Genomic DNA, 26,566 nt, shown 5'->3' with positions numbered 1-26,566 from the left:
GGAGTGAAATGTGAAATAATTTGGGAGGCATCAGCGGGAGCAGATGGCACCGGGGCGGCCGCTCTAATGGAAGAGGCAAACCCTTTCGACATGCGCCAATCTGGCAGAAACCCTGCATTAGTGTCCCGGGATACGACGCGGGGATTCGGAGCAAGAAGCGGAGCCGCTGGAGGAGGTGGGAGGATCTGAGCAGGTGGCTGGAGGTCTGGAGGAGCATCAGGAGCAGCAGATCACATGCGTTTACAGGGAAACTGAGGCCGGTGACTCAGCGCCGCCTTGCTTCGCAAATTACATGCTTATTTCCCAGAAAATACTCAGATTTACTCTAATGGCTTGGAGGGCACCACGGTACATGCAGTTGTTTGCACAGATTCCCGTCATTTCAGGCCTATGAACAAAAAGAGGAAGAATTTTTAGTTCAGTTCTCGGATAGACATCATATCAGATTCTCATCAGGCATTACACACGTTAACGGATTCTTTAGATGGTAGCATAAAATACAAATATTAATGGATATGCCTAACTCTTAAAGGAACAGTTTACCCACATCAGGAAAATGCCCTCGTGTTATTACAAACCTGGCTGTTTCTGATCATTTAAAGGGACAGTTCACCCCAAAATGTAAATCTGCTGTTAATTTACTCACCCTCAGTTCATCCAAGATGTAGATGACTTTATTCTTCAGTAGAAGATTTTTTAGCTGAATCTGTGCTCCTAGGTGATTCATAAAATGCAAGTCAGCGGCTGCCTGTTATTGAGAATAAAAAAGCATTCCAAGGAACACAAAATGAATACCCGTGACTCCTGATGATATATTGATGTCTTATGAAATTAAATGATCAGTCTGTGCAAGAAACTGAACATTATTTACAGCATTATTACCTGTAATCCAGAGCCTCAGACAAACGGGGAATCTGATTCGTTTCAGTTCACTAGCTCATTTATGCAATCATGCAATGCTGTCACATACCCAATTATATAATTAAAGCACCCGATAATGATGTGAAACTAGGAATTAAATGGAAAAATAATAATAATAGAATATTAATAAAAAGTAATACAACAGGTTTAGGCGATTTCTTTAAAAGGTTACAACAGTAATGTTTTCAATTATTTCAAATATTTTCATTATATTCAGTAATGCTATAGTAGACTAATAGTTTTTCAAAAATCTTAAATGTGCTTTATAAACACATATTATTTAGTAACGTTACTTGACATTCTAAGTAAATTAAATTAACGAAAACAAAAATCGCAAATTAATGCTTTTTCATTACACAAATATGAATTTAGTAAACATTGCCATATAATTCTGTGTATATATATATATATATATATATACAGTATGTGTGTATGTGTGTGTGTGTGTGTGTGTACATATACATACATCATGCTGCTCTTTTCCACACCAGGGTTATTATCAATAAAACTAAAACCATAAAAAAAAACTAAATTCCTTGAAATTAAATAAAAGGCACACACACACACACACACACACACACACACACACACACACACACACACACACACACACACATATATATATGATGTGAACTACTAAATATAACAGAACATTATATTTGGCTACGGATACGACTGAATATTAATTTCTATGCATAAAAAATGCAAATAAACCTGAACATGAAAATCAACTCCAGTCCTGTGGACGATTAGTGCACAAATGATAGTGAGACTTAAAACGGCCTGTGAGAAGAGACATGAGTGAAGGGCAGATGGGAGATCTCTGTGTGTGTGTGGGCAGAGCGATCAGACGGACATGCTAATTAGTTCATTACACACTTCACTCCTCTGTGCATGTGAATATTAACATGTGAAGCCCAGTGCCAACGGACCGACTGATAACACACACATTCCAGCACAAAACAGACTATCACTGCCTTCAACACACACACATGCACGCACGCACGCACACACACACACGCGTTTCTGTGAATTGTGGGGACTTTCCATAGACTTCTATTACTTTTATACTGACCAAACAATATTTTCTATCCCCTAACCCTAAACCTACCTCTTACAAGAAACCTATTTGCATTTTTACACTTTCAGATATAAAATTCCCTCGTGGGGACCGCAGTCAAGAATTTCAGGTTTTACTATCCTTGTGGGGACATTTGGTCCTTACAATGTAGCATAAAAGTACACACACACACACACACACACACACACAAGTTGTATTTGTGTGTGTTTATTATTATATGCATATGTGTTATTCAGAGACTTATATGGTGAAACTCGGATGCTTGTAGTGTAAATCAATGAGATCTTTATAACAGTAGAGCAGATACTGACACAAAATAATCATTCTATATCTCCAGTAATGTCTTAGTAAGATGAGATTGAAATGATCCAAACATATAACAATGCAATGCTGGTTGAGAGATGAAGAAATAAACTGCTCCAGGTGTATGTTCACTACTGTGTGCACACTTGGATGGGTTAAATGCAGAGCACAAATTCAGAGTACCATACTTGGCCACACTCCACTTCCCTTTCCCTTTTTCTCAGAAGATGTGAGATGTTTTGGAGGCTTGTGAAGATCATTCCTCCGCTGAGGAACAGTGAAAGTAAAGCTTCTGGAAACAAACGCTCCTCAAAAGATCCTGATGGTCAGATTTGAGACGCACTGATTTTACTAAAAAATGATTGATGGAGAATCAAGTAAAGCTGAGCTGCTTCAGTCCAGTAAGAGTTCATCTGGAAATATGACTACAGTTATTCTGATGTTTACTTGATAAAAATCAGTCAAGATTTGACACGAGAAGCACCAGCTGAATCTGGACATTTGTACAACTACATTAAAAGAGCTTGTACTGGATAAAACTGACGACTGAAGGCATGGAGGAGATTGTGTGCGAAACATTTACCAGCAAAGTTTGATCGTTTAGAGGCCTTAGAAATGAATGTATCAAATATGATCCAGTTATAAGCAGAGTTCATTTACATTTACATTTACATTTATGCATTTAGCAGACGCTTTTATCCAAAGCGACTTACATTGCATTCAAGTTACAATTTTTACATTTTCATGTGGTTAAAGTTAAAGCATAGCCGTTCTCCTCTGTACTATCTCGTTCTCGCTCACACATGCACCAGACTAGATGAGTATTTTATCTGACAGCGGGCAGGAGAGCCCATCATGAGTCAGTGAAGATCTCAGTGTGAGTGTGAGTGTGTGAGGACATTCAATCACACATCCGTGTGTCAGAGTTCACAAACATCACCAAACACTTCATCACAAAGGAGAACTAGCTATTGCTCTTATATCTGATAGGTTAGTCCAGCCCAGGGGAGTTTTAGTATCATTGAAATATGTCACAAAGCAAAAAAATATGAATGGTCCTAAAACATGCTTAATTTGATTTCAAATCATATTTGACCTCATATGTGACCCTGGACCACAATTGAGATTTATACAACATCTGAATAAATAATCTTTCCATTGATGTATGGTTTGTTATGATCGGACAATATTTGTCTGAGATACAACTATTTGAAAAATACAAAAAAATCTAAATATTGAGAAAATCTCCTTTAAAGTTGTTCAAATTAAGTTCTTAGCAATGCATATTACTAATCAAAAATTAAGTTTTTATATATTTACGGTAGGAAAATTACAAAATATCTCCATGGAACATGATCTTTACTTAATATCCTAATAAGAAAAATCAATAATTTATATATATATACTGTATATACACACACACGGATGGATGTGATCTTGTCTTCGTGAGATACAATAAAACTACTAAAGTATCATAGAGATACTATTATAGTTTTTAATATTTTTTGTTTTATCTTGATATATTTTTATTTATTTTTATTTTTTTATTTAAAAAAATATTTTTTTGATTTTAGTTTTTTATTCATTTCAGTTTTAATTATGGAATGTTTTTGTTTCATTATTTATTTATTTTTATTATTCATTTTAGTACACAAAGTTAAACTAAATGAAAATGAGAAATGTTGCCTTGGCGGAGGTAAAATTTTAAAATGATCTTATTTCAGTTAAAGTTTATTTTATTTCAAGAAAGAAAAAAACGTTATACAGTTTTACTTATTTTGGGACATCAGGTTAAACAAAATAAAAAAATGAAAAAGAAATGTTGCTTGGCAACTAGCTGAATTAAAATGAATAATATGAATATAATTGTTTTTTTTTTTTAGATATATTTTATTTCAATTTAAGAAAAGTTTTTCAATATTGTTTTTATGGTTTTAGTTTGAGTTAACTATAATACCCGGTCTCCGCCAAAAATAAACCCCCCGTCCATCCAGAATCCATTCTGCTATTTTAAGACCCTCATTGAAATCTTCACAGCTGTAAAATTAGAGGCGGAAAGCATCACTCCACATGCTCTATACTTGCATAATAAAACCATTTTCACTCACTTCAGTATTTCACATTTATTTATTGGGTCAGTATGTGTGTAAAAGCGAGATACAGTCAGCGGGTTTATTTAGTGATATTGACTGTCCAACTGTGAACTGTAAGTGTTATTTAGGACACAGACTCAACCAAATCATCTGAATAATAGCGTGTGGGTCGATCGCTGATGGACGGACTGACTCACTGTCATTCCCTGTCCTCTCCTTATCATTTTCTGAGTGAAAACACAAGTACTGAACTCATTTCCTCACTCCAGCTCAATCAAACTACCTGAACATCATTACTTGAAGTCTTGCCACTAAAAGCAGATACTGTACCACACCAGAGTGAATATGCTTGCTGTCAATGCCCATTTTTACATTTTTACATCACCTCCACCAGGACAATACTCCTACAAACCAAAGTGCATGTCTCAGAAAAGTATATTTGTTTATGTGAATTTGGTTGCTCAAATAAATGTCAATGACATATAGCCTTAAATTACATTAGACTGATCTCTTCGACTTAAGCTCATGTAATAAATATTACATATAAGTATAAAATATAAATGTGTGTATGTATATGTATTACAGTACAACAATTGGTGGGCAAAATGAGAAAATGTCAAAATGCAAAAAAAATGTATGGTCCTAAACAAGCTTAAATGATTTTAAAATCATATTTCACCTTATAGTTAAAATTAATAAATAAATAAACTTATCTTAAAACAGGGTTAATTTAATTTAAAATAATTTTTCACTTCATAATAAGCAGAAAAAGAAAAGAAATCTAATAAAATCTACACACATGTATATATATATACACATATATACATATATGTATGACAATTAGTGGGCAAAATCTAAAACATGAATCACAATGCAAGAAATATCAATCCTGTCCTAAAACAGGCATAATTTCATCTAATACAATAAAATAAAGTAAGAAGAAGAATATATAGAATAAGAAGAATACATATAAAAACCTATCACATAGATGATGTATTAAATATATTTATTTTTGTATTATAGTAATGAGAATTTGGTGGGAAAAAATCTAAAAATATCAGCCACAATGCAAAAAAGTTCTAAAACTCCCGTAATTTTCATAGCAAAATTTCTTGTTTTTTCCTCTTTATTTTGAAGTGAAATACGGCCCTGTGATCTCATGAGATTTTTTATTTTATACACTAATTTTCTCCTGATTTTGAGTACTAATTTGCATTAAAGCAAACATGCCCTTAGTTTTGTCTATACTAAAGTATATACTAAAATACAAACAAATGTCAATGAAATTAAATTGATAAATAATAATGTTGAGTTCATTTGAACTCCTGTTATGATGGAGCTTATCCTACGAACACATGGCTGTACTGTCCGGTGTTTTCCGAGCGGCTCTCGCTGGCCTTCTCCACATGCTCTGGGAAATGCGGCTGGATGCAGGAGTTGACGGCCTCGGACAGGTCACCGGGCAGAGACCACATCTTCTTCGCGTGCACGGCCACGGTGTCTTTATTCAGCTGCACACAGAGGTCAAGAAATGAGCTACCTTAGCATCAACGGGATCTAAAGACAAACCTCACAGGAGGAATAAAGAGTCATTTACTCTACTCTCAAAGTTGTTCCAAACCTGTATGAGTTTCTTTCTTCTGTTGAACACATCAGAAGATGTTTTGAAGAATGTTGGTAACTAAACAGTTGACGGTACCCATTGACTTCCATAGTATTTTTTCTGTACTATGCAAGTCGATGGCTACCGGCAACTGTTTGTGTCCCATCTTTTGTGTTCAACAACAACAACAAAAAAGAAACTCATTCAGGAAACTTGAGGGTGAGTAAATGAAGAGAGAATTTTCATTTTTGGGTAAACTATCCCAAAGTCTGTTCACTTAGTAAAGCAACAAAATATTCCTTAATACCTAAATTTGTATAAAAATGTTTAAAAGCATTTATTTGAAATCAGAAAACATTTATTTAAATATATTTATTTATTTATTTGAATTTGACATATTTATAATTTGATTATTAAAAGTGTTTGATTTCGATAGTTTTTGTTTTAAAATTATTTATTTATAAATTAATTAAATTTTTTATGATTGAATAAATGATTAGTAATTGTATAATTTTTATTGTTTGTATTTCATATTTTTGATCAAATTAATGCAGCTTCGCTAAATAATATTATTAATATCTATAGTTGCAAAGTGGTTTTAGTGTACTGCTATGTGGTTGCTATGTGGTTGCTAAGGCCATCCTTAAAGTCTTAAATACTTGTTAAAATTCTGAAATGATCACAAAAAACTGTGAGGAGCTGATGACAGCAAGCTTAAAGTGCTCTGAAGACAGATGGTTCATCTGAAGTGTCACGAGCAGCTCCAGATCTATAAGTCCTGAGAGATTTAAAAACCCGTCCTACAGAAACACACGTCAGCAAGAGTCTGAGACCAAAACATGTCAAACTAAAACACATCTGCAGGAGAAAAACTCCATTCACTATCCAGCTGTATGATTCAGATGCTCAATTAGTCATTGGCTTCTCTTCCAGCATTACAGCATTATTAAATTCAGAAATCTCTTTCCTGAAAAATGAAAAGGCCAAATCTGACTTAATGAAACGGCATGGTTAATGCATTTAACTTTCATAATCTGACACAATTCTGAGTGAAAACTGATATTCAGTGGGAATAGGCAGAGAAAGTTATTTTGATGGTTTTAATAAAGTCTGGTTAAAATAAAATCCCCTTTATGTAATTATAATAAAAGTCCCCAAAAGTTTGGTTTTTAATGAAGACTCTTCTGCTCATCAAGGCTGCATCTATTTGATAAAAATTGCAATAAAACAGTAATATTGTGAAATATTGTTACAATTTAAAAATAGCTGTTTTCTGTGTGAATATCTGTTCAAATGTAATTGACTGTTGTGATCTGCAGCTGAATTTTCAGCATCATTACTCCAGTCTTATATGCTGATTTGCTGCTCAAGAAACATTTCTGATTATCATCAATGCTGAACACAAAAAATATTTATTAATACATTGATGCATTTTTATTTTTCAGGATTCACAGATAAAGGGAAAGTTCTAAAGAACAGCATTTACTTGAAATAGAAATCTTTTGCAATATTATAAATGTCTTTACTGTTTTTTAGAGCAATTAAAGAGCGATTTAGAGCTGCATAAAATAATAACAAAAATAAAACATTTAATTTTACATATTTATGATTTAATCAATTATTAGTGTTTTATTTTGATTGTTTTTAAAATTATTTGCATTTTTATAATTTCATTAATTATTACCTTTTCAAGTCACTGAAATGGAAATAGTAACATTTTTGTAACATAATTTCATTTTCAGTTTTGATCAATTTAATGCATCCTTTCTGAATCCAATTTTTTTTTTAAATCGATTAATTTAATTTTTTTTAGGATTTAATTAATGATCAGTAATTGCTTTATTATTATTATTATTTATTTTTAAATTAATAATTTATTTTAATTTGACATTTTTAGGATTTAATTAATTGCTATACCTTCTCTTCAAGTCAATGAAATGTAAATATAAATATTTTGTAACATTACACATTTTATTTTTGGTCACTTTTGATCAATTTAATGCACCTTTGCTGAATAAAATGACTGATTTCTTATGAAAAAAATCTTTGACCCCAAACTTTTAAACGGCTGTGTGTAATGTACAGATTCAGATTCAGACAGCAGCATGTTGCAGGACAGAAAACAGGCTCAGTATTTACCTGACTGATCAGTTCTCTGATGCTGGCCAGCGTTGCGGCCTGTTTCTTCTTCAGACTCTGTTCCTGAAGTGAACCATCAGCGCTGCTGTTATCTGCCGACTGAACGAGTGTGACATTACATGCCTTATCAGCACACACACACACACACACACACACACACACACGTGTTCAAACCACATCTGCCAGCATCACATGATCACACAACTGAGCACACCTTGACGTCATGTGCGCATACATACATGTGCAGCACATATGCATGGTAATATCCAGTGTTCAACAGGCGTGTTGCATTGCTCTCCAGGTTATGCGCATGAACGTGTGTGTGTCAGTGAGACAGAAGAGAAAAGAGAGTCCATGTGCTTCTATTATTCGCACATCACGTTGAGCCGACACTCCATACAGCTGCTGAACATCTGAGGAGACTCTGTGACTCAGTTCTGAAGCTCAATTATAGTGGAAAAGATAAACTACAGCGACCTTTCACTTTAACTTGAGGTGCTTTGTGCAGCTGCACCAAACCAAAGCTCATTCCTAGACTATGCATCTGTTACAAAACCATAAAGACTCATGAGTTTCAACTCACAATTTATTCTTACAGATCAGGAACAAAACTTCATCAGTCTTTGAGCTAAAATATTTATGTGAAGTCCCACTGAGATTTAAAGTTAATTCATTTCAATATAGTTCATATTTCAATAACTTAACAAATTTGCATGTTTATGGTTCTCTACTGTTGGATAATGTTCACAACATGCAGGTTAAAAAATAAAACTTTTCATCAAACAAATAAATTATTTCATCTTTTATTTGGATTGTTTTTATTTTAAAATGATTGAAGGAATTATTAGTAAGTGATTTATTTTGATATTTTTTAAAATATTTAATTAATTATTAGTAGATGTTTTAAATTGATTGCTTACTTTAAAATTATTTATATTAACTTTACATTTGTATGATTTAATTAACCGCTCCATTTGGATAGGTTTAGTTTTTATTCAAAATAAAAATTATATATTTATTTTAATTTTACATTTAAATATTAGTAAGTGTTTTATTTAGAGTCTTTTTGGTTTATAATTATTCATTTAAATTTTTGAATTATTACCCGTTGTAGAGGTTGACATTAGTATGTTGGTCAACTGATGACACAATACTCTAAAAAGCATAAATATTGAGTATAAGAGTTTTTAATTATATTAATTAACGGAATGATGCATGAAGCTGAGCGTTTGCGCTCACATATACTCACGTAGAGTATTTTCAGAGTCTCTGGCTTTATAAATACATCTGTAAACACATTTTCTATGATCTTTGCATCTGAAACTCTAATGACATTCTGTTCTGAAATAAACAGAAGAGTGGATGAATTTGGAGGGGCCGCATGTGAACAGAAGTGAGTGAGTCATTACGCACATGTTTCAATCGCTCGCCTGCTGTAAACATCATGAGAGAGAGAGCGAGCACATGTTAGTCTGCGTTTGTTAAAACTCAACCTAAACCACGGCTTTGTGTCCGACCGTCGCCATGGTTACGGCTCTCATCTCAATTGTGCTTCTCATTCAGCTGCCGTCCATCTATTTTTCCTCGTGTGTTCGACATGCTCGATCTGCGTTCATGTGGTGTTTTACCTGAGCGCTATCATTGTCAAGCTGCTCCGTACTTTTGCATTTCTTCATTCTGAAATAGAGAAACATGAAGATTTGTACATTAAACAATAATAATCATGTTTAATGCAATACAAACTAGGTCTAGTAAAGCTAAAATGCTATAGTTCTCCTAAAAATTATAAATGTATAAATTCTATACATTATTCCAGAAGGGTATAGGGTCAGTTTTTTTAATGAATACTTTTACAACATATTTCAACATATATCAACGTATATCATGTGACACTGAAGACTGGATGCTGAAAATTCAGCTTTGATCACTGCAATAAATTACATTTTACACTATATTCACATAAAAGTTATTTTAAATTGTAATAATATTTCACAATATTCCTGTTTTTATTGTAATTTTGATAAAATTAACGCAGTCTCAGTGAGACATCTTGATGAGACATTTAAAAAAAAAAGATTTTTCTTTATTTTAATTTTCCCTTTTTATTATTTAATTAATTATTAATAAGGGTCATTTTGATATTTTTATTTTACATTAATTTTACATAAATGCAGCCTTTGTGAGCTAAAGATTCATCTAATTATTTATTTTAATTTAACATTTTTAAGATTAATAATTAATTAATTAATAGTAAGTGTTTTATTTTGACTAATTTAAAATTACTTATTTTGGTTTTACATTTTTATTTTACATTCATTTAATTTTTTTTATGATTAAATAAATGGATTGTTGGTGAGGGATGTCTTTCAAAACCAAAAATATTATTTTTATTTTACATTTTTATGATTTAAATTATTACTAATAATCATTTTATTTTGATTGATTCAAAATCAATTATTTTAACATTAAAGACTTTTTTTTACATTAATTTCACCTTTTTATAAACAAATAAATGCAGCCCTGGTGAACATAAAATACTTCTTTCTAAAACATTAAAACATAAATTATAAATAAATTATTATTTATTTATTTTAATTGTACTTTTTATGTAAAAACTTACTTGTCTTTCTTCTTGGGCTCACTGAAAAAGAAAAAAACAGATTATAAGGATGGCGATATCATGAATATTACATGCATTTTATTTAATTTAGTTGTTGTTAGTAGTTTATATTAGAAATATTTACATCCCATCAAGCCAAATAATCTCATACAACAGTCATTCCTCATACGAGCTGTTTTATTTCATTTTGAGAAGCAAAGCTACTAAAGATCCAGATACTGAGCAGCAGACAAGTTTGGTTTGTTTCTGTCAGTGGTTTGTGTAGGTAAACAGATGTGATCAGTCCCACTCATGCTCACGGCGCTCATTTACTCTGCTTCTGCTCTCAGAACAATAATCATTAACCGAATAATTAACAAACAAACTGCGCTCCATGTAGAAAAGGTCACCGCCCCCTGGTTTGGTTAGACGTGAAACATCATTATGAATCCCAAGGCAAACACACACACACACACACACACACACACACACACACACACATGTTGGTTTTTGTGGTTTATGGGGACTCTCCATAGGCGTAATGGTTTTTATACTGAACAAACTGTGTGTGCTATTGCCCTACACCAACCCTACACCTAAACTTAGCCCTCACAGGAGACTTTGTGCATTTTTAGATTTTCAAAAAAACACCATTTAGTATGTTTTTAAGCCTTTTGAATTACGGGGACATAGGCAGTGTCCTCATAAACCACCTTCATATTGTTATACCTCTGTCATACCCATGTCATTATACAAATTTGTGTCCTCATAAACCACATAAACATGCACACACACATACACACACACACACACACACACACACACACACACACACACACACACACACACACACACCTGTTGAGCGCCTTGGTCTCACTGCAGTGCTTCTCTGTGGCCATTTCCAGGAGTTTGGTCAATTGCTGTCACACAGGAAATACAGGAGAGAACACAGGAAGTGTCACTTACACATATCAGAACAGAACGCACCAGCTGGCCCTCGCTCTGAGCTCTGCTGCGCTGACACACAGAGGAAATGAATGCAAGCACTTCCTGTCACTTCCAAGAAAGAAATCTTTAGCACCTGTTTTCTGCTCCAGCAGGTGAAAATGATGCATCTGATCACTTATGGAAATGCCACTCATGCTTTTAGACTGTTGCTATGTGGTTGCTAGGTTATTCTGAGTGTTTTAAGTTGTTTGAGTGGTTTTAGACTGTTGCTATGTGGTTGCTTGGTTATTCTGAGTGGTTTACAGTGTTGCTTTGCAGTTTCTACATTATTCTATGATGTTCTAGACATTCCAGAATGTTACTAACTTGTTCTGAGTATTGTAGAGTGTTAGTATGTGGTTGCTACATTGTTCTGAGTGTTTTAGAGTGTTGCAATGCAGTTGCCAGGTTATTCCGAATGTTGCTGTGCAGTTTCTGTATTGTTCTGAGTGTATTAGAGTGTTGTTATGCGGGTTCTAGGTTACTTTGAGTGTTTTAAAGTGTTGCTAGGATATTCTGAGTGCTGTCGAGTGCTGTGATGCGGTCTCTTTGTTGTTCTGAGTGTTGCTATGCAGTATAAAGTTATGAGTGTAGTCATACGGTTGTTGAGATGGTTTTAGAGTTTGGCTATGCAGTTGATATGTTTTACATTTTTAGAGTGTTGCTATGGGGTTGCTAAGTTGTTCTGAGTGGTTTTAAAGTGTTGCTATGTGATTTCTATGATGTTCTGAATGTTGCTATGGTTATTCTGGGTGTTGCTAATCAGTTTCTGTGTTGTAATGAGCGTTTTAAAGTGTTGCTATATGGTTGCTAGGATATTTTGAATGTTTTACAGTGTTGCTATGCAGTTTCTATGTTGTTCTAGAGTGTTCTAGAGTTGCCATTCAGTTTTTGTGTTTTTCCGAGTGCTATAGAGTGTTGCTATGCAGTTGCTAGGTTATTCTGGGTGCTCTGATGTGTTGCTAGTCAGTTTCTGTGTTTTATTGAGTGTTGCTATGTGGTTGCTAGGATATTTTGAGTGTTTTGAAGTGTTGCTATGCAGTTTCTATGTTGTTCTGTGTGTTTTAGAGTGTTGCTATGTGGTTGCTAGGTTACTTTGAGTATTTTAGAACATTACTGTGCGATTGCTATTTTCTGAGTGTTGCTATGGGGTTTCTAGGTTATTCTTACTATTTCAGAGTGTTGCCATGTGGTTTTTAGGTTGTTCTAAGTGTTTCGGAGTGTTGATGTGTTGTTGCTAGGGTGTCTCCCTAACAGGACACATGATTTGAGAAATCTTATGTCTGGAGCACAAACGCTGCTGGGTAACGCATACACTGAACTTTAATACTTAGTGTTTGTCAGCAGTTTCATCACATCACAGGAGCACTAGTACCAGATCATGACTGATTAAATATAAGCAGGAGGCTTTTGTCTTTCCTCGGAGCACGAGCACAGATCCGTTCAGAGGTGACTGTGGTCGATATGAGTGTAAGAGGGTGTCGTGGGTCCAGTCAGGTTTGCTCTCCCAGTACGGGACATGATTGACCCCTGATCTAGGCAGATCAACTGACTACACAGAGCAGCAGAGTGCTGATGGCTAATCAATACCTGAGAGAGTCCTGGCTCACGACCAGCAGGAACAGTGTAGGACTGTCAGCTCATTGGCTCATTGAAATGCTCAGTATGGCCAAAATCAAACAAGAATTTGTTAAAAATAATAAAATAAAAAAATAAAATAAAATGCTCATCATGGCTGAAATCAATCAAAAAATTAAATTAAAAAATAATAGTAATTGAATAATTGAAATGCTCAGTATGGCTGAAAAAAAGATTTCATATAATAATGATAATAATAATAATAGTAATAATAAATTGAAATTCGTAGTACAAGAATTAAATAAGAAATAAAATAATAGTATTTGGCTAATTGAAACACTCAGTATGGCTGCAATATAAAATCAGATGATAATAATAATAATAATAATTATACATTGAAATTCTTAGTACAAAAAAATCATTAATAAATTAAAATAAAAGAATAATTGTATTTAGATCACTGTAACACAGTATGGCTGCAATAATAAAATCTGATTAATAATAATAATAATAAATTGACATTCTTAATACAAGAAAAAAAATTAATAATATAATAATAGTATTTAGCTCATTGAAACACTCAGTATGGCCAAGTAGGGCTCGCTGCAGTCCACAAGATCCAGGAGGCGTGGTTGCATCCATATCTAGGGGTGGAGATTGGTAGGTTTAGGGGTAGAGATGGGGTAGGTTTAGGGATCAGTGGGTGGAGATTGGTAGGTTTAGGGGTAGAGATGGGGTGGGTTTAGGGATCAGGGGGTGGAGATTGGTAGGTTTAGGGGTAGAGATGGGGTGGGTTTAGGGATCAGTGGGTGGAGATGGGTAGGTTTAGGGGTAGAGATGGGGTGGGTTTAGGGATCAGTGGGTGGAGATTGGTAGGTTTAGGGGTAGAGATGGGGTGGGTTTAGGGATCAGGGGGTGGAGATTGGTAGGTTTAGGGGTAGAGATGGGGTGGGTTTAGGGATCAGTGGGTGGAGATGGGTAGGTTTAGGGGTAGAGATGGGGTGGGTTTAGGGATCAGTGGGTGGAGATGGGTAGGTTTAGGGGTAGAGATGGGGTGGGTTTAGGGATCAGTGGGTGGAGATTGGTAGGTTTAGAGGTAGAGATGGGGTGGGTTTAGGGATCAGGGGGTGGAGATTGGTAGGTTTAGGGGTAGAGATGGGGTGGGTTTAGGGATCAGTGGGTGGAGATGGGTAGGTTTAGGGGTAGAGATGGGGTGGGTTTAGGGATCAGTGGGTGGAGATGGGTAGGTTTAGGGGTAGAGATGGGGTGGGTTTAGGGATCAGTGGGTGGAGATTGGTAGGTTTAGGGGTAGAGATGGGGTGGGTTTAGGGATCAGGGGGTGGAGATTGGTAGGTTTAGGGGTAGAGATGGGGTGGGTTTAGGGATCAGGGGGTGGAGATGGGTAGGTTTAGGGGTAGAGATGGGGTGGGTTTAGGGATCAGTGGGTGGAGATTGGTAGGTTTAGGGGTAGAGATGGGGTGGGTTTACGGATCAGTGGGTGGAGATGGGTAGGTTTAGGGGTAGAGATGGGGTGGGTTTAGGGATCAGTGGGTGGAGATGGGTAGGTTTAGGGGTAGAGATGGGGTGGGTTTAGGGATCAGTGGGTGGAGATTGATATGTTTAGGGGTAGAGATGGGGTGGGTTTAGGGATCAGGGGGTGGAGATTGGTAGGTTTAGGGGTAGAGATGGGGTGGGTTTAGGGATCAGTGGGTGGAGATGGGTAGGTTTAGGGGTAGAGATGGGGTGGGTTTAGGGATCAGTGGGTGGAGATTGGTAGGTTTAGGGGTAGAGATGGGGTGGGTTTAGGGATCAGTGGGTGGAGAGGGGTAGGTTTAGGGGTAGAGATGGGGTGGGTTTAGGGATCAGTTGGTGGAGATGGGTAGGTTTAGGGGTAGAGATGGGGTGGGTTTAGGGATCAGGGGGTGGAGATTGGTAGGTTTAGGGGTAGAGATGGGGTGGGTTTAGGGATCAGGGGGTGGAGATTGGTAAGTTTAGGCGTAGAGATGGGGTGGGTTTAGGGATCAGTGGGTGGAGATGGGTAGGTTTAGGGGTAGAGATGGGGTGGGTTTAGGGATCAGTGGGTGGAGATGGGTAGGTTTAGGGGTAGAGATGGGGTGGGTTTAGGGATCAGGGGGTGGAGATTGGTAGGTTTAGGGGTAGAGATGGGGTGGGTTTAGGGATCAGTGGGTGGAGATGGGTAGGTTTAGGTATATGTAAGGTGGGAGGAGTTGGATCTGGATCTTGTGGGCTGCAGCAAGACGCTCCTCAGTATGGCTGCAATTTTTGGTGCAGCATCAAGTTTGTTGACATATCATACAAAACACACAAACAAAACAAACGGCAGACACAACATCCTACAAATTTAAAAACCTTACAGCAGTGGGAATAAAAGCATGTCTGTGTGACTCTTAAAACACCTCATCAAGATTGTCGATCATTAGCTACACTGTACAGTCATAATGTCTGTGTCTGTACCTCAGTGTTGTGTTGTTCTTTCTTCTTCTTGATTTGATCGTGTTGCTCCACCAGCATAGCCCTGAGCTCCGACTTCAGCTTCTGCTTGAGTTCATTCATCTGGTCACCTGGATCATCTCCAGACCTGGACAATCACATGGAAACAAACACTTAACCAGAGATCAACACCCAACACACATCTCAGGGACATAAACATGAAATATTAAAGTTCAACAGATGTGTTTCCCGGCTCAAAAGTAGATGCATACTGGATTTCTTTTCCAGTTTAACCAGCAAGACTTCCTAGGTCAACTGATCTGGAGAGAACCAGCCGATCATCAGTATGCATACTGTTAACTAAAACAAACCTGTTAAAAAATACTTTTCTTTAATTGAAATAAAACTGAAATGGAAAGTAAATATTAGATGAAAAACTTAAACTTAAATAAAAATGAGAAATGCTGCTGTGGCAACTAAATGAAATAAAATAAGATTAAGTACTAAAATGATGAGAAAAAGCAATATTTAAAAATCAAAAACGAATAAAAATCACAAATGTAGATAACAAAATGACTTAAAATAATATATATATATATATAAAAACTTAAACTAATATTATGGCCAGTTCATCTCAAACTCATCACTCTGAACGTAGGAGCCCCACAGGGCTGTGTCCTGAGTCCCCTACTCTACTCTCTCTACACGCATGACTGCGTGTCCTCTCACAGCTCCACATCTATTGTCAAATTCGCTGATGATACTGTGGTTCTGGGCCTCATCTCCAACAACGATGAGACTGCATACTTGGATGAGGTAGAGAGTCTCACATCATGGTGCCAGGACAACTGTGTCTCTCTGCACGTGAGCAAAACTAAAGAGCTGATCATGGACTTTAGGAAGAGACAGCAGCAGCCCTACACTCCTCTTATGATCAGTGGGACCCCTGTGGAGAGGGTGAGTAGCTTCAAGTACCTCGGTGTAAACATTTCCGAGAACCTGACTTGGACTACACACATCCAAACACAGGTCAAGAAAGCCAGGCAAAGACTGTACCATCTGCGACAGCTGAGAAAATTCAGGGTCTCACCAGCAATCCTGAAAACTTTCTATTCAGGGACCATAGAAAGTGTATTGACTCAGTGCATCTCAGTGTGGTATGGAAACAGCTCCAATCAGGACTGCAAAGCACTACAGAGAGTTGTGCGCTTAGCTAAGCGCATCTCAGGGTCTGCTCTCCCCTCTCTGCAGGACATCTACCTCAAACGCTGCAAAAATAGAGCTGTCAAAATAATCAAGGACTCAAATCACCCTGGTAACCGTCTATTCACTTTGCTTCCATCTGGTAAGCGCTTCCGTAGCCTGATGGCAAAAACTGAGAGACTTAGGAGGAGCTTCTTCCCCCAGGCCATCAGGCTCCTAAACTCTAACTCTGTGTCATAACATCACTTGACTCCATGTAAATATCACTATATCAATAAGCTATTCATAATTTTTTCTACCTCATATTGCAGCTATTTAAATACCCTGTACAACTTTTTGTACATTCTTTTTGCACATTCCTCTTATATTACTATCTAAGTCAACAACATACTGACCTGCACATTTATATTTATATTTTTTATCTTTGACTTTTTTTTTTTTTTTTTTTTGTATTCTATATAATTGCACTGTCCTTGGAGTGGACCTGATCTACATTTCTCTGCTGGTTATACTCTGTATAATTGTGTATGTGACAAATAAAAATCTTGAATCTTGAATCTTGAATATATAAGATATATCATCTGAAAAAGACTTATCTTACATAGTTTTGCTTCTCAGTAGTTGTCAACTAAAACAAATAAAAATGAAAGCTAAATAGTATTTTAAAAATAAAAATGACAAAAGCAAATCACAAAATTACAAAAAAATTAAACAAAATATTTACTTCTTGCCCGCGTTCTTCTTCTTCAAGGCTTTGAACTGGTCGCTGTATTGCTGAATCAGTTCTTCTCGTTTCTTCTGAAACTTCTTCTCCATGTCTTTCAGGTCTTTCTCCTGTTTCTTGGTGACTTTCAGGAAGTTCTTGTGCTGCTGCAGTTCTTCACAGGTCACAGAGGTGATATCTGAAAAACAACCCCATCAATCAGACTGAATTCTCTTTACTGCAGAGCTCGTTTGTTTGTTTGTTAACACCACGGAAGTTTCTATTTTCATAAAAAAAACAATACTTATTATTTTAATGTTTCTATAATGTATACTGTACATAATCTGTGTGGGTGTAAATATGTGTATTTAAAAAATAAATTGTTTTTTTAAACCTTTTTAAGAGTATTAACAGAATAAAGCAATTGTTTTAAAGGAATAGAAATATTACATATTATAAAATGAAGCAATTTTAAAATTAGAATTTATATTGAAATGAAGATTTTGTAATGTTTTGATGATAGTTGTGGATGAGTTGTATTTTGGCGAGTCAGTGTGATGATGTTATAATAGGTGCGTTCGACTTGAAGCACGGCTGCAGACGGTGGTCAACGAGAGTAGCCGCTTGCAGTCAGGGGCGGAGTTGAAAACGGAGTCGTCAAGTCGGACACTTCGGGGCTCTCGTAGTTTGCTGCATCTACCTCAGTCATGGCAGATCACGTGGCGTTTGCTTGCTTTATTGCAGACGAACTGGAAGCTATAGAATTGCCGTTATTGTTGTATGAAATTGAGCACAATGAGCAACGAAAGTGAGTAAAGGTTCAATGTAATAAGTATTGTTTTTATATATCCAAAGGGACATGGGACCATACCCAACACCAGTGTGACTCGTTATTTCTAATACTAACCAATCAATGCAATTATACTTAACAATTTTCATTAGAAGTGATTCTTTTTTTATTACTATGTTGGTTTATGTTTTAATAAACCTTTAAGATGTATGTAATATTTTGAAAGGGTGTCATCACGACAGAAACAAGTTTTAAGTAAATAAATAGAACATATTGAAAATTTGACTTGTGCAGTATGATTCATTATGTGTGTTTTTGCTACTGCAACTTAATAAAAATAATCTATGAAGATAATAATTGTATGTACTAAATGTGGTTTTCATTACAGATAAAAGAATTAGGATGTTACATATTTGTTTACTTATTTTACTATTTCTCCAGTTAGGTAAGCACATTTTAGTAAGACAAAACACCATGAACATACGTGAACACCATGAACAGGCCTACGGATAAGCCCAATTTATTTGCCTTTCTATTATGATTTATACCATCTTATGAAAGTGGTCTGAATGTTGTATTAAGTTGACATCCAGCCAGAGTTGTTGGTAGTAATCACATGCAAGTGAAGATGGATGAACCCAGCAACTAGACAATTAGTATCAATCAGAATCCATGATGACCACATTATATTAAAAGTCTGTAAGATTGACACTTGATTTATTCCATAAAAAAAGTATCTAAATAGGTTATGCAGCTTAATACTGTAAAGGGTCTGTATGAAAAAGGTCTAAAATAAACCTATGCACAAAACCTATATAAACGAATTAACAAAAAAGTGATTGCAGTAAAAATAATTGTAATCTTTTAATAAACATGATTTACGAGATGAAGATGACATGAAAAGTTAATTTTTTTTTTTTTTTTTGAAAGTCCGTATATGAGCATTAGTGGGACTGAAGTTGTCAGAATAAACCCGAAATACACGTCCTTGTTGTCATGTGATGAATTTGGCCAATCGTGAAACAGCTGTGTCGTCATCAGCGCTCCCGCAGTCGCTCTGGAGAAATTGCGCCGGCTGAGTCAGCCGGCTGCTCTCGAAACGCTATCGCGGTACTTTGATGCCACACGTGACAGTGACGTGTGGTCGGCGCCGGTTCAAGTCGGACTAAATTTCTAACCGGCATGCACTGCTTCAAGTCAGCCGCCGATCGGTCTGCTAAGTGCTGCATGAAGTCGAACGCACCTAGTGTATCATGTAAAGTCATGTGACAGATGCAGATCACCTGATGCATCAGATGAGGTTTCCTCACTGGATTCTTTGGTCTCCGTGACGACAGCATCTGCAGCTGCTTCTGTGTTTTCTTCTGATTTTGGTTCAGGGTCTGGTTCAGTTTTCTCCTCTGGTTTGGCTTCGGGCTCAGGTTCTGGTTTTTCCTCTGGTTTGGGTTCTGGCTCTGGTTTTTCCTCTGGTTTGGGTTCTGGCTCTGGTTTTTCCTCTGGTTTGGGCTCAGGTTCTGGTTTTTCCTCTGGTTTGGGTTCTGGCTCTGGTTTTTCCTCTGGTTTGGGCTCAGGTTCTGGTTTTTCCTCTGGTTTGGGTTCTGGCTCTGGTTTTTCCTCTGGTTTGGGCTCAGGTTCTGGTTTTTCCTCTGGTTTGGGCTCAGGTTCTGTTTTTTCCTCTGGTTTTGGTTCAGCCGGAGGTGCAGCGTCGCCCTCTGCTGGAGTCTCTGCAGGTTCAGCCTCTGATGATGCTGGAGCTGCTTCTGCGGCCTTCGGTTCTTATTATATGATAGAGTCATAGACAGATAGACAAGTATAAATTATCATCCATTTCACTTCAATAAATATGACAAATCAGTACAGTGATGGTATCAGATACAATTACCATCATACTTTAATATGTTTGGTACCAAATTCATATGTAATTCATAAGTCACATTATTTTTTATATTGCGCTTTATATAATTCAGATTTTTTTAAAGCAGTCAAATTGTTAATGGAGTAAAATGCATAAATTATGAAACAAATTCAATGAATTCGAAGGTCTTTAGTTTTAGGTGTAGTTCTACAGAAAACAATAGTGTTGTTATTTAGCTCAATTAAAATAATAATAAAATAATAAAAATGACAAAAGCAAATAAAAAAATCTAAAAATAAAAACGGCAAAATCAGATAAAATTATAAAAAATTAAAACTGAAAAGTGCAAATATAAAATTAAAGTTAATTCATAGAAAATGTATTAAAATACTTTAAAAAAATACTAAAACTGACAAAACACACAACACAAAAATAAAATGAAATAAAATAAGTTTAAGAACTAAAATGACTAACATTACATTTAAAAATAAATTAAAATCAAATTCAAAAGAGAAAACAAATATATATATGTTCTCCCCCACTCACACGAGTCCAGTCAAATTGTTAATTAGTTTATATTTATTAGTAGAGTCAGGTATTTCATAGAGTACTATGATGGATTTGTTAGAAACCACAGCCTGTCAGTGTTTGTGTAAGAGATGATGTCATCACGTGTGTGTTATTCACCTGCAGCAGCTGCAGGAGCGGCCGGCGTCTGAGCTCCGTCAGCGAGAGGTAGCTCATATTCACACACGTATGTTAAACTCTGAAGACGAGAGTACAGTGAGATCTGTGTGAGACGTGCTTTTCCATCTTTTAGCATTTACAACAGCTGAAGATTACATGGTTAAGCCAGAGACAGCGCAGAGATAGACAGAAAGATCAGGAGCCCGACGTGAAGCACAGGACGATTGTGTGTATTTTTCAAAAATTACTGAATGATTGTACTATCACACTTTTTACATGGCTTCTTAACAAATAAATTCATGAAATACTAGATTTGAATTATTACAAGATATATAAAATTTAGCACAGCTATGAAGGAAATCAATTATCTCAGTTAATAGTCAATTATGCGGTTTAGAAGTTATCAATATTATTTTAATATCAGAGGTACAATTATTGTTTTTTATTATTATTGCGTTTTTTTCTTTTTTATTAAAGTTTAAGTAATTTGTGTTTTTATCATTTTTTATTACTTTTTATTTTTACATAATTTATTCATATTTAGTTTGAGTTATAACTGTAATAACCTTGGTTGTCATCAGTGTTATTTTAGCATCATAATATCTTATCTTATGATCTTAATAAGAATATAGTTCTTATTATTTTAAATTAGTTTTTATTTTTATATTTTAGTTTTAGTATTTTTTGTATGTTTTTATCATTTGTATTAATTATTTTTAAATGTCTACATAATTTTTTATACATTTAATTTCCATTTTAGTTTTAGTTATTTTAACTTAATATAAATAAAATGAGAAATGTTGCCTTGGCAACTAGCTGACATAAAATACTTCTAAGTTTTTCATATTCTATTTTATTTCAGCTAATGTTTATTCAAAATATTTTTGTTTGTTTTAATTTTAGTTAACTATAATAACTGTGGTAGTTATCAATGTCATTTTGGTATCATTGAGATCTTCTTATACTACTATACTATTATTTTGAATTAGTTTTCACTTTAAATTTAATTACATTTTTAGTAATTTTGTAGTGGTGTTTTTTGTGTGATTTTTATTAGTTTTTATTTTCTTTAAATGTCTATATAGTTTTTATAATTTTTTTTTTTTTATTATTATTATTTTAGTACATCAAGTTAAACTACATGAAATAAGAAATGTTGCCTTGGCATCAAGCTAAAATAACATACATTTTCTGTATTTTGTTTCAGTTGACTTTTAGTTTTAGTTAACTATAATAATCCTGGTTGTTACACAAAAAATGCAGCAGTTAATTTATATTCAGGTTTTTATAGGAGATCCTTCATGTTTGTACATTGCAGGTCAACCCAAAGAAACTGCTTGACTCAATAGTGCACTAATGCCTTTGGAGAGCACTTGAACATGCATCTATTACTATCTGTGCATTTAATTCTACCTCAGTCTTCGGTGGCTTTGAAGTCTTCACAGGATTGAAAAGTGCATCCGAGAAATCTAGCAGAAACACAATCATTGAGAGGTTATTTGATGTTGCGTTCAATAAAAGCATGTTACTGTAGGTTTGTAGGTCAGTACCGGCAAACGCAGCGGGGATGTAGTCCTTCACCTCGATGTGAACGAACAGAGACGGCAGCGTGAGCGGCATGTTGCTCTCGCTGCGCAGACAGATGTGCTGGAAACCTGCAAACCATCACAGCATTTGACAAACTTGTTTTTTCCTCATATGTGACTCTGGACCACAAAACCAGTCATAAGGGTCAATTATTTTTAATTGAGATTTAAAAATCATCTGAAGCTTAATAAATGCGCTTTCCATTGATGTATGGTTTGTTAGGATAGGATAATATTTGTCTGAGATACAACTATTTGAAAATCTGGAATCTGAGGGTGCAAAAAAATCTAAATATTCAGAAAATCTCCTTTAAAGTTGTTCAAATGAAGTTCTTAGCAATGCAAATTAATGGAGTTTGGCTCTCTGCGAAGGCGGACGCTTTTTCTCTCCTCTCCTCCCCTTATCTTCCCTGCTTGCTTTCTCGTCTCGTCTTGTCTATTGTCTCTTGCTTCCTGACCCCTCCCACAGAGACACCTGGTGATTGTCGACTCCGTCTGGGTCCCGATCAAGGCCGTTTCCATGGCATTTGCTGTGTCGCTATCACAATCTGCGGACTGAGACAACTTGTTTTGAATACCAGCGTGGCGGATCTCCAGGCCTACAAATACACGAACTAACATACACACACACATACGCACATATATACAGATATGCATTCACCTCCCAAACCCCCATCCAACGCCTTTGCCGCTTTGTACTGCCAGTCTGACAAGCGGGTCTGTGATTAGCGCTGAGAGGCTGCAGGTCCGGATGGCTGCTCGTCTGAGCTGGATTACCTCCCCCTCCTCTTGCAAGTCCTGTGTCTCTGTATTGATTGTGCTTTTGTTGCTGAGGTGTTTTTCTTGTTCTCACACTGTACTCCCGAAGGAGCATAGTATGGGGATTATTTTTTTCTCCTCTCCTTCCTCATGTTATGCTGTATTCTTCTTCTCTATTGTATTTCGTTGCCTTGTACCCACATGTGCAAAGACAATAAAGTTGAATCTAATCTAATCTAATCTAATCTAATCTAATCTAATCTAATATTACTAATAAAAACAGTTTTGATATATTTACGGTAAGAAATTTACAAAATATCTTCATGGAACATGATATCTACTTAATATCCTAATAATTTTTGGCATAAAAGAAAAATGGATAATTTTGACCCATAAAATGTATTGTTGGCTATTGCTACAAATATACCTGTGCTACTCATGACTGCTTTTGTGCTCCAGGGTCACAGATGTGCTGGTCTCACCTGTCTGCAGAGCATCCAGAGGGATGATTCGGTGACCCAAGAACTTGCCGCCCTCCTCCTGAACCACAAATCTGAGGTAGGCCATCTCTGGCAGCAAGATCTGCTCAACATCACACAGACTTCAGTCTCTGGGCAGCTCAAACACACCTGAGTCATGAACGATATGAGAGCTGTGGGATCTGACCTTCTCGAAGACAAAAGGCTCCTCGTTCCACTCGGGGTTGATGGCGTTGGGCGTCGTGCTCCATTTGGTGCGGTATTTGCGTTTGGGGTCTTTGGGCAAACCGATGAGCTCGACCTCCACTCCGGTTTTCACATTCTTATCCGACAGGAACTGACCGGAGTAAATCTGAACACAGGTAACAGTTGACAGTCACATGTACATGTACAAGTCAAGAAAGATGAGATCAAATTAGACGTGAAGATATTCACTGGTAGCGAAAAGACTGCACATAATGAATTGGAAATTTTTTGTTCTTAATGGTGTGTGTAAATTATTAAGATAAGTTAAATAAGTTAATTATATATATATATATATATATATATTCATTTAGTATTTTTGTGTGTCCATAGGTACATTATAGCAACTTATTTGCTTGAATAAAACATATATATATATAGATAGATAATAATAACTAAAAAAATAAAACAAAGGCCATCCTTTTTTAGGATTTCCATGCAAAAAAAAAAAAAGATTCTGATTGTGATTTAGATTTAAAATGCGCTAAAATAAATTCCAGGTTTGATATGTAGAGCTGCATAATTTGGATTAAAAAATAAAAATATGGCTATTATTATTATTATTATTATTAAATGACAATACAAATATTTATATATTGTATTGCTGCTTTATTACTATTGTAAAATAAAGAATCTAATATTTACGAAAATAAATTAAATTGCATTACTTTTCTTTTAAATTACTATTTATATTATAATTTTCTTTTTAATTAAAAATTTTTGTGATTTAATTATTATCTTTTATTACTACTTTAATATTTCACTGTAAAACTAAAAATCAAGTATTGAAGAAAATAATAATAATCGTCTTTTTATTTTACACTGCATATTGTATAATAACAATACTTCTAATTTCCTAATTTATTACATTAAACATTAAACCACCAAACAAAAAAATGCAGGGAACCATTAAAGCTTACTAACAAAATATAAAGCTATAAAAAAATATATATATATGTTACAGATATCACCCCTCTCCCGGAGGACGCGTATCCCGCCGTAACGGTCCCATCGGGGAGGGGGGGCGAGCACAAGGGAGGCCTCCAGGGCGGATCAGAGGATTCAGGTGGCCATGGCAGATCAGGGGTCTCGGGGAGCCATATAGCCCGGCCACTATGGGCACCTGGAGGAATGGGCCCGCGAGGAGCGGGCACTGGAGGTCGCTTGCGAGGAGTGGGCACTGGAGGAACGGGCCATGGAGAGGCAGGCACTGGAGGGCGCTTGCTAGGAGTGGGCACTGGAGAAGCGGGCACTGGAGAAGCGGGCCCTGGAGGAACGGGCCCTGGAGGAACGGGCCCACGAGGAGCGGGCACTGGAAGGCGCTTGCTAGGAGTGTGCACTAGAGGAGAGGCGGGCACTGGAGGGTGCTTGCAAGGGGTGGGCACTGGAGAAGCGGGCCCGTGAGGAGCGGGCACTGGAGGGCGCTTGTGAGGAGCAGGCACTGGAGAAGCGGGCACTGGAGGAACGGGCCCTGGAGAAGCTGGCACTGGAGGAACAGGCCCTGGAGAGGCAGGCACTGGAGGGCGCTTTCTAGGAGTGGGCACTGGAGGAGCAGGCATTGGAGGAGTGGGAACTGGAGGAGCGGCAACAGGACTCCAAGACATCCTCTCAAATTGAATTAATAGTCCCAGGGGCACATGTATGGTGGACGACGGGCCACATGAGCCATGAACGGCAGGTTGACTTCCTCACGGACGGCTTGCTTGTGGTGGCCACGGACGGTGGGCTTGAGGGAGCCGTGGACGGCGGCAGGGATTTCCTCGTGGACGGCGGGCTTGAGGGAGCCGCGGACGGCGGCGGCGATTTCGCCGCAAACGGCAGCGGGCTTTAGTGAGCGGCGACTGACAGGCTTGACTGGGGAATGGAAGACAGACTGGACAGCGAGCTGGTTCTGGATCGGGGCAGAACAGGGAGTTGAGGGTGACGTCATCAAGAGCTGTACACACTGCGAGCCAGAGCGGAGAACAGTTCGGCGACTTCCATGCCGCAGAAAGGAGGGAAAAGGCAAAAAAAAAAAAAACCCCGGAAAACAAACACGGGGAAAAAAGAAGCGCTGTCTTACTGTCAGTAAGACAGGTTCTCGGGTTCTGTTACGGGATGTGGTTGTAGATACAGCACGAAGACGAAGGAGTAGACGAAAAGAGTTTTAATAGGCATCAACACACATATTCCAATTAAACAACAACATTAAACCGAAACAAAGACTAGACAGAAACTGAAGGCTTATAAAGACATGGAACAAAGGAGCAAACAGGAAAACTCAGGTGAACAGACTGAACGATAATTAACTAATGACAGGGAACAAACCAAATAAGGGCAAACAGGAAACTAAGCAGACACATAAACGTAACTATTTATATATATATATTATATATATTTTTTTAAATAATTATAATAGTAAAAAAATAAATAAAAAAATATAAAATATAAATATAATATAATATATAAATATAATATATTCTATAACAATGCATTTGGCAGATACTTGTATATATATATATATATA

The 26,566-nt window shown here is 36.4% G+C and overlaps 1 protein-coding gene across 1 annotated transcript in view; it reads right to left on the bottom strand.

Annotated features, from left to right (window-relative positions):
- LOC306850483 (1-phosphatidylinositol 4,5-bisphosphate phosphodiesterase beta-2-like) overlaps nt 1-26,566 on the bottom strand; it is a gene marked incomplete at both ends in the record, with an annotated part of 49,753 nt that overhangs the window by 5,611 nt on the left and 17,576 nt on the right. The window contains 17 exons of the mRNA XM_079386136.1: nt 51-205; nt 325-388; nt 5,764-5,909; nt 8,141-8,239; nt 9,769-9,817; nt 10,761-10,781; nt 11,595-11,659; nt 11,706-11,756; nt 13,102-13,278; nt 15,780-15,903; nt 17,683-17,860; nt 19,735-20,226; nt 20,994-21,072; nt 22,407-22,462; nt 22,544-22,648; nt 23,821-23,920; nt 24,005-24,169. Of these exons, the coding sequence (XP_079242262.1) occupies nt 51-205; nt 325-388; nt 5,764-5,909; nt 8,141-8,239; nt 9,769-9,817; nt 10,761-10,781; nt 11,595-11,659; nt 11,706-11,756; nt 13,102-13,278; nt 15,780-15,903; nt 17,683-17,860; nt 19,735-20,226; nt 20,994-21,072; nt 22,407-22,462; nt 22,544-22,648; nt 23,821-23,920; nt 24,005-24,169 (2,126 nt within the window). The remainder of the gene's footprint in view (nt 1-50; nt 206-324; nt 389-5,763; nt 5,910-8,140; nt 8,240-9,768; nt 9,818-10,760; nt 10,782-11,594; nt 11,660-11,705; nt 11,757-13,101; nt 13,279-15,779; nt 15,904-17,682; nt 17,861-19,734; nt 20,227-20,993; nt 21,073-22,406; nt 22,463-22,543; nt 22,649-23,820; nt 23,921-24,004; nt 24,170-26,566) is intronic.

This window comes from Barbus barbus (genome assembly GCF_936440315.1).
Source record: "Barbus barbus genome assembly, chromosome: 30".
NCBI lineage: Eukaryota > Metazoa > Chordata > Actinopteri > Cypriniformes > Cyprinidae > Barbus > Barbus barbus.
The sequence above is the reverse complement of the archived record's forward strand: the minus strand, read 5'-3'. Positions and strand labels throughout refer to the sequence as shown.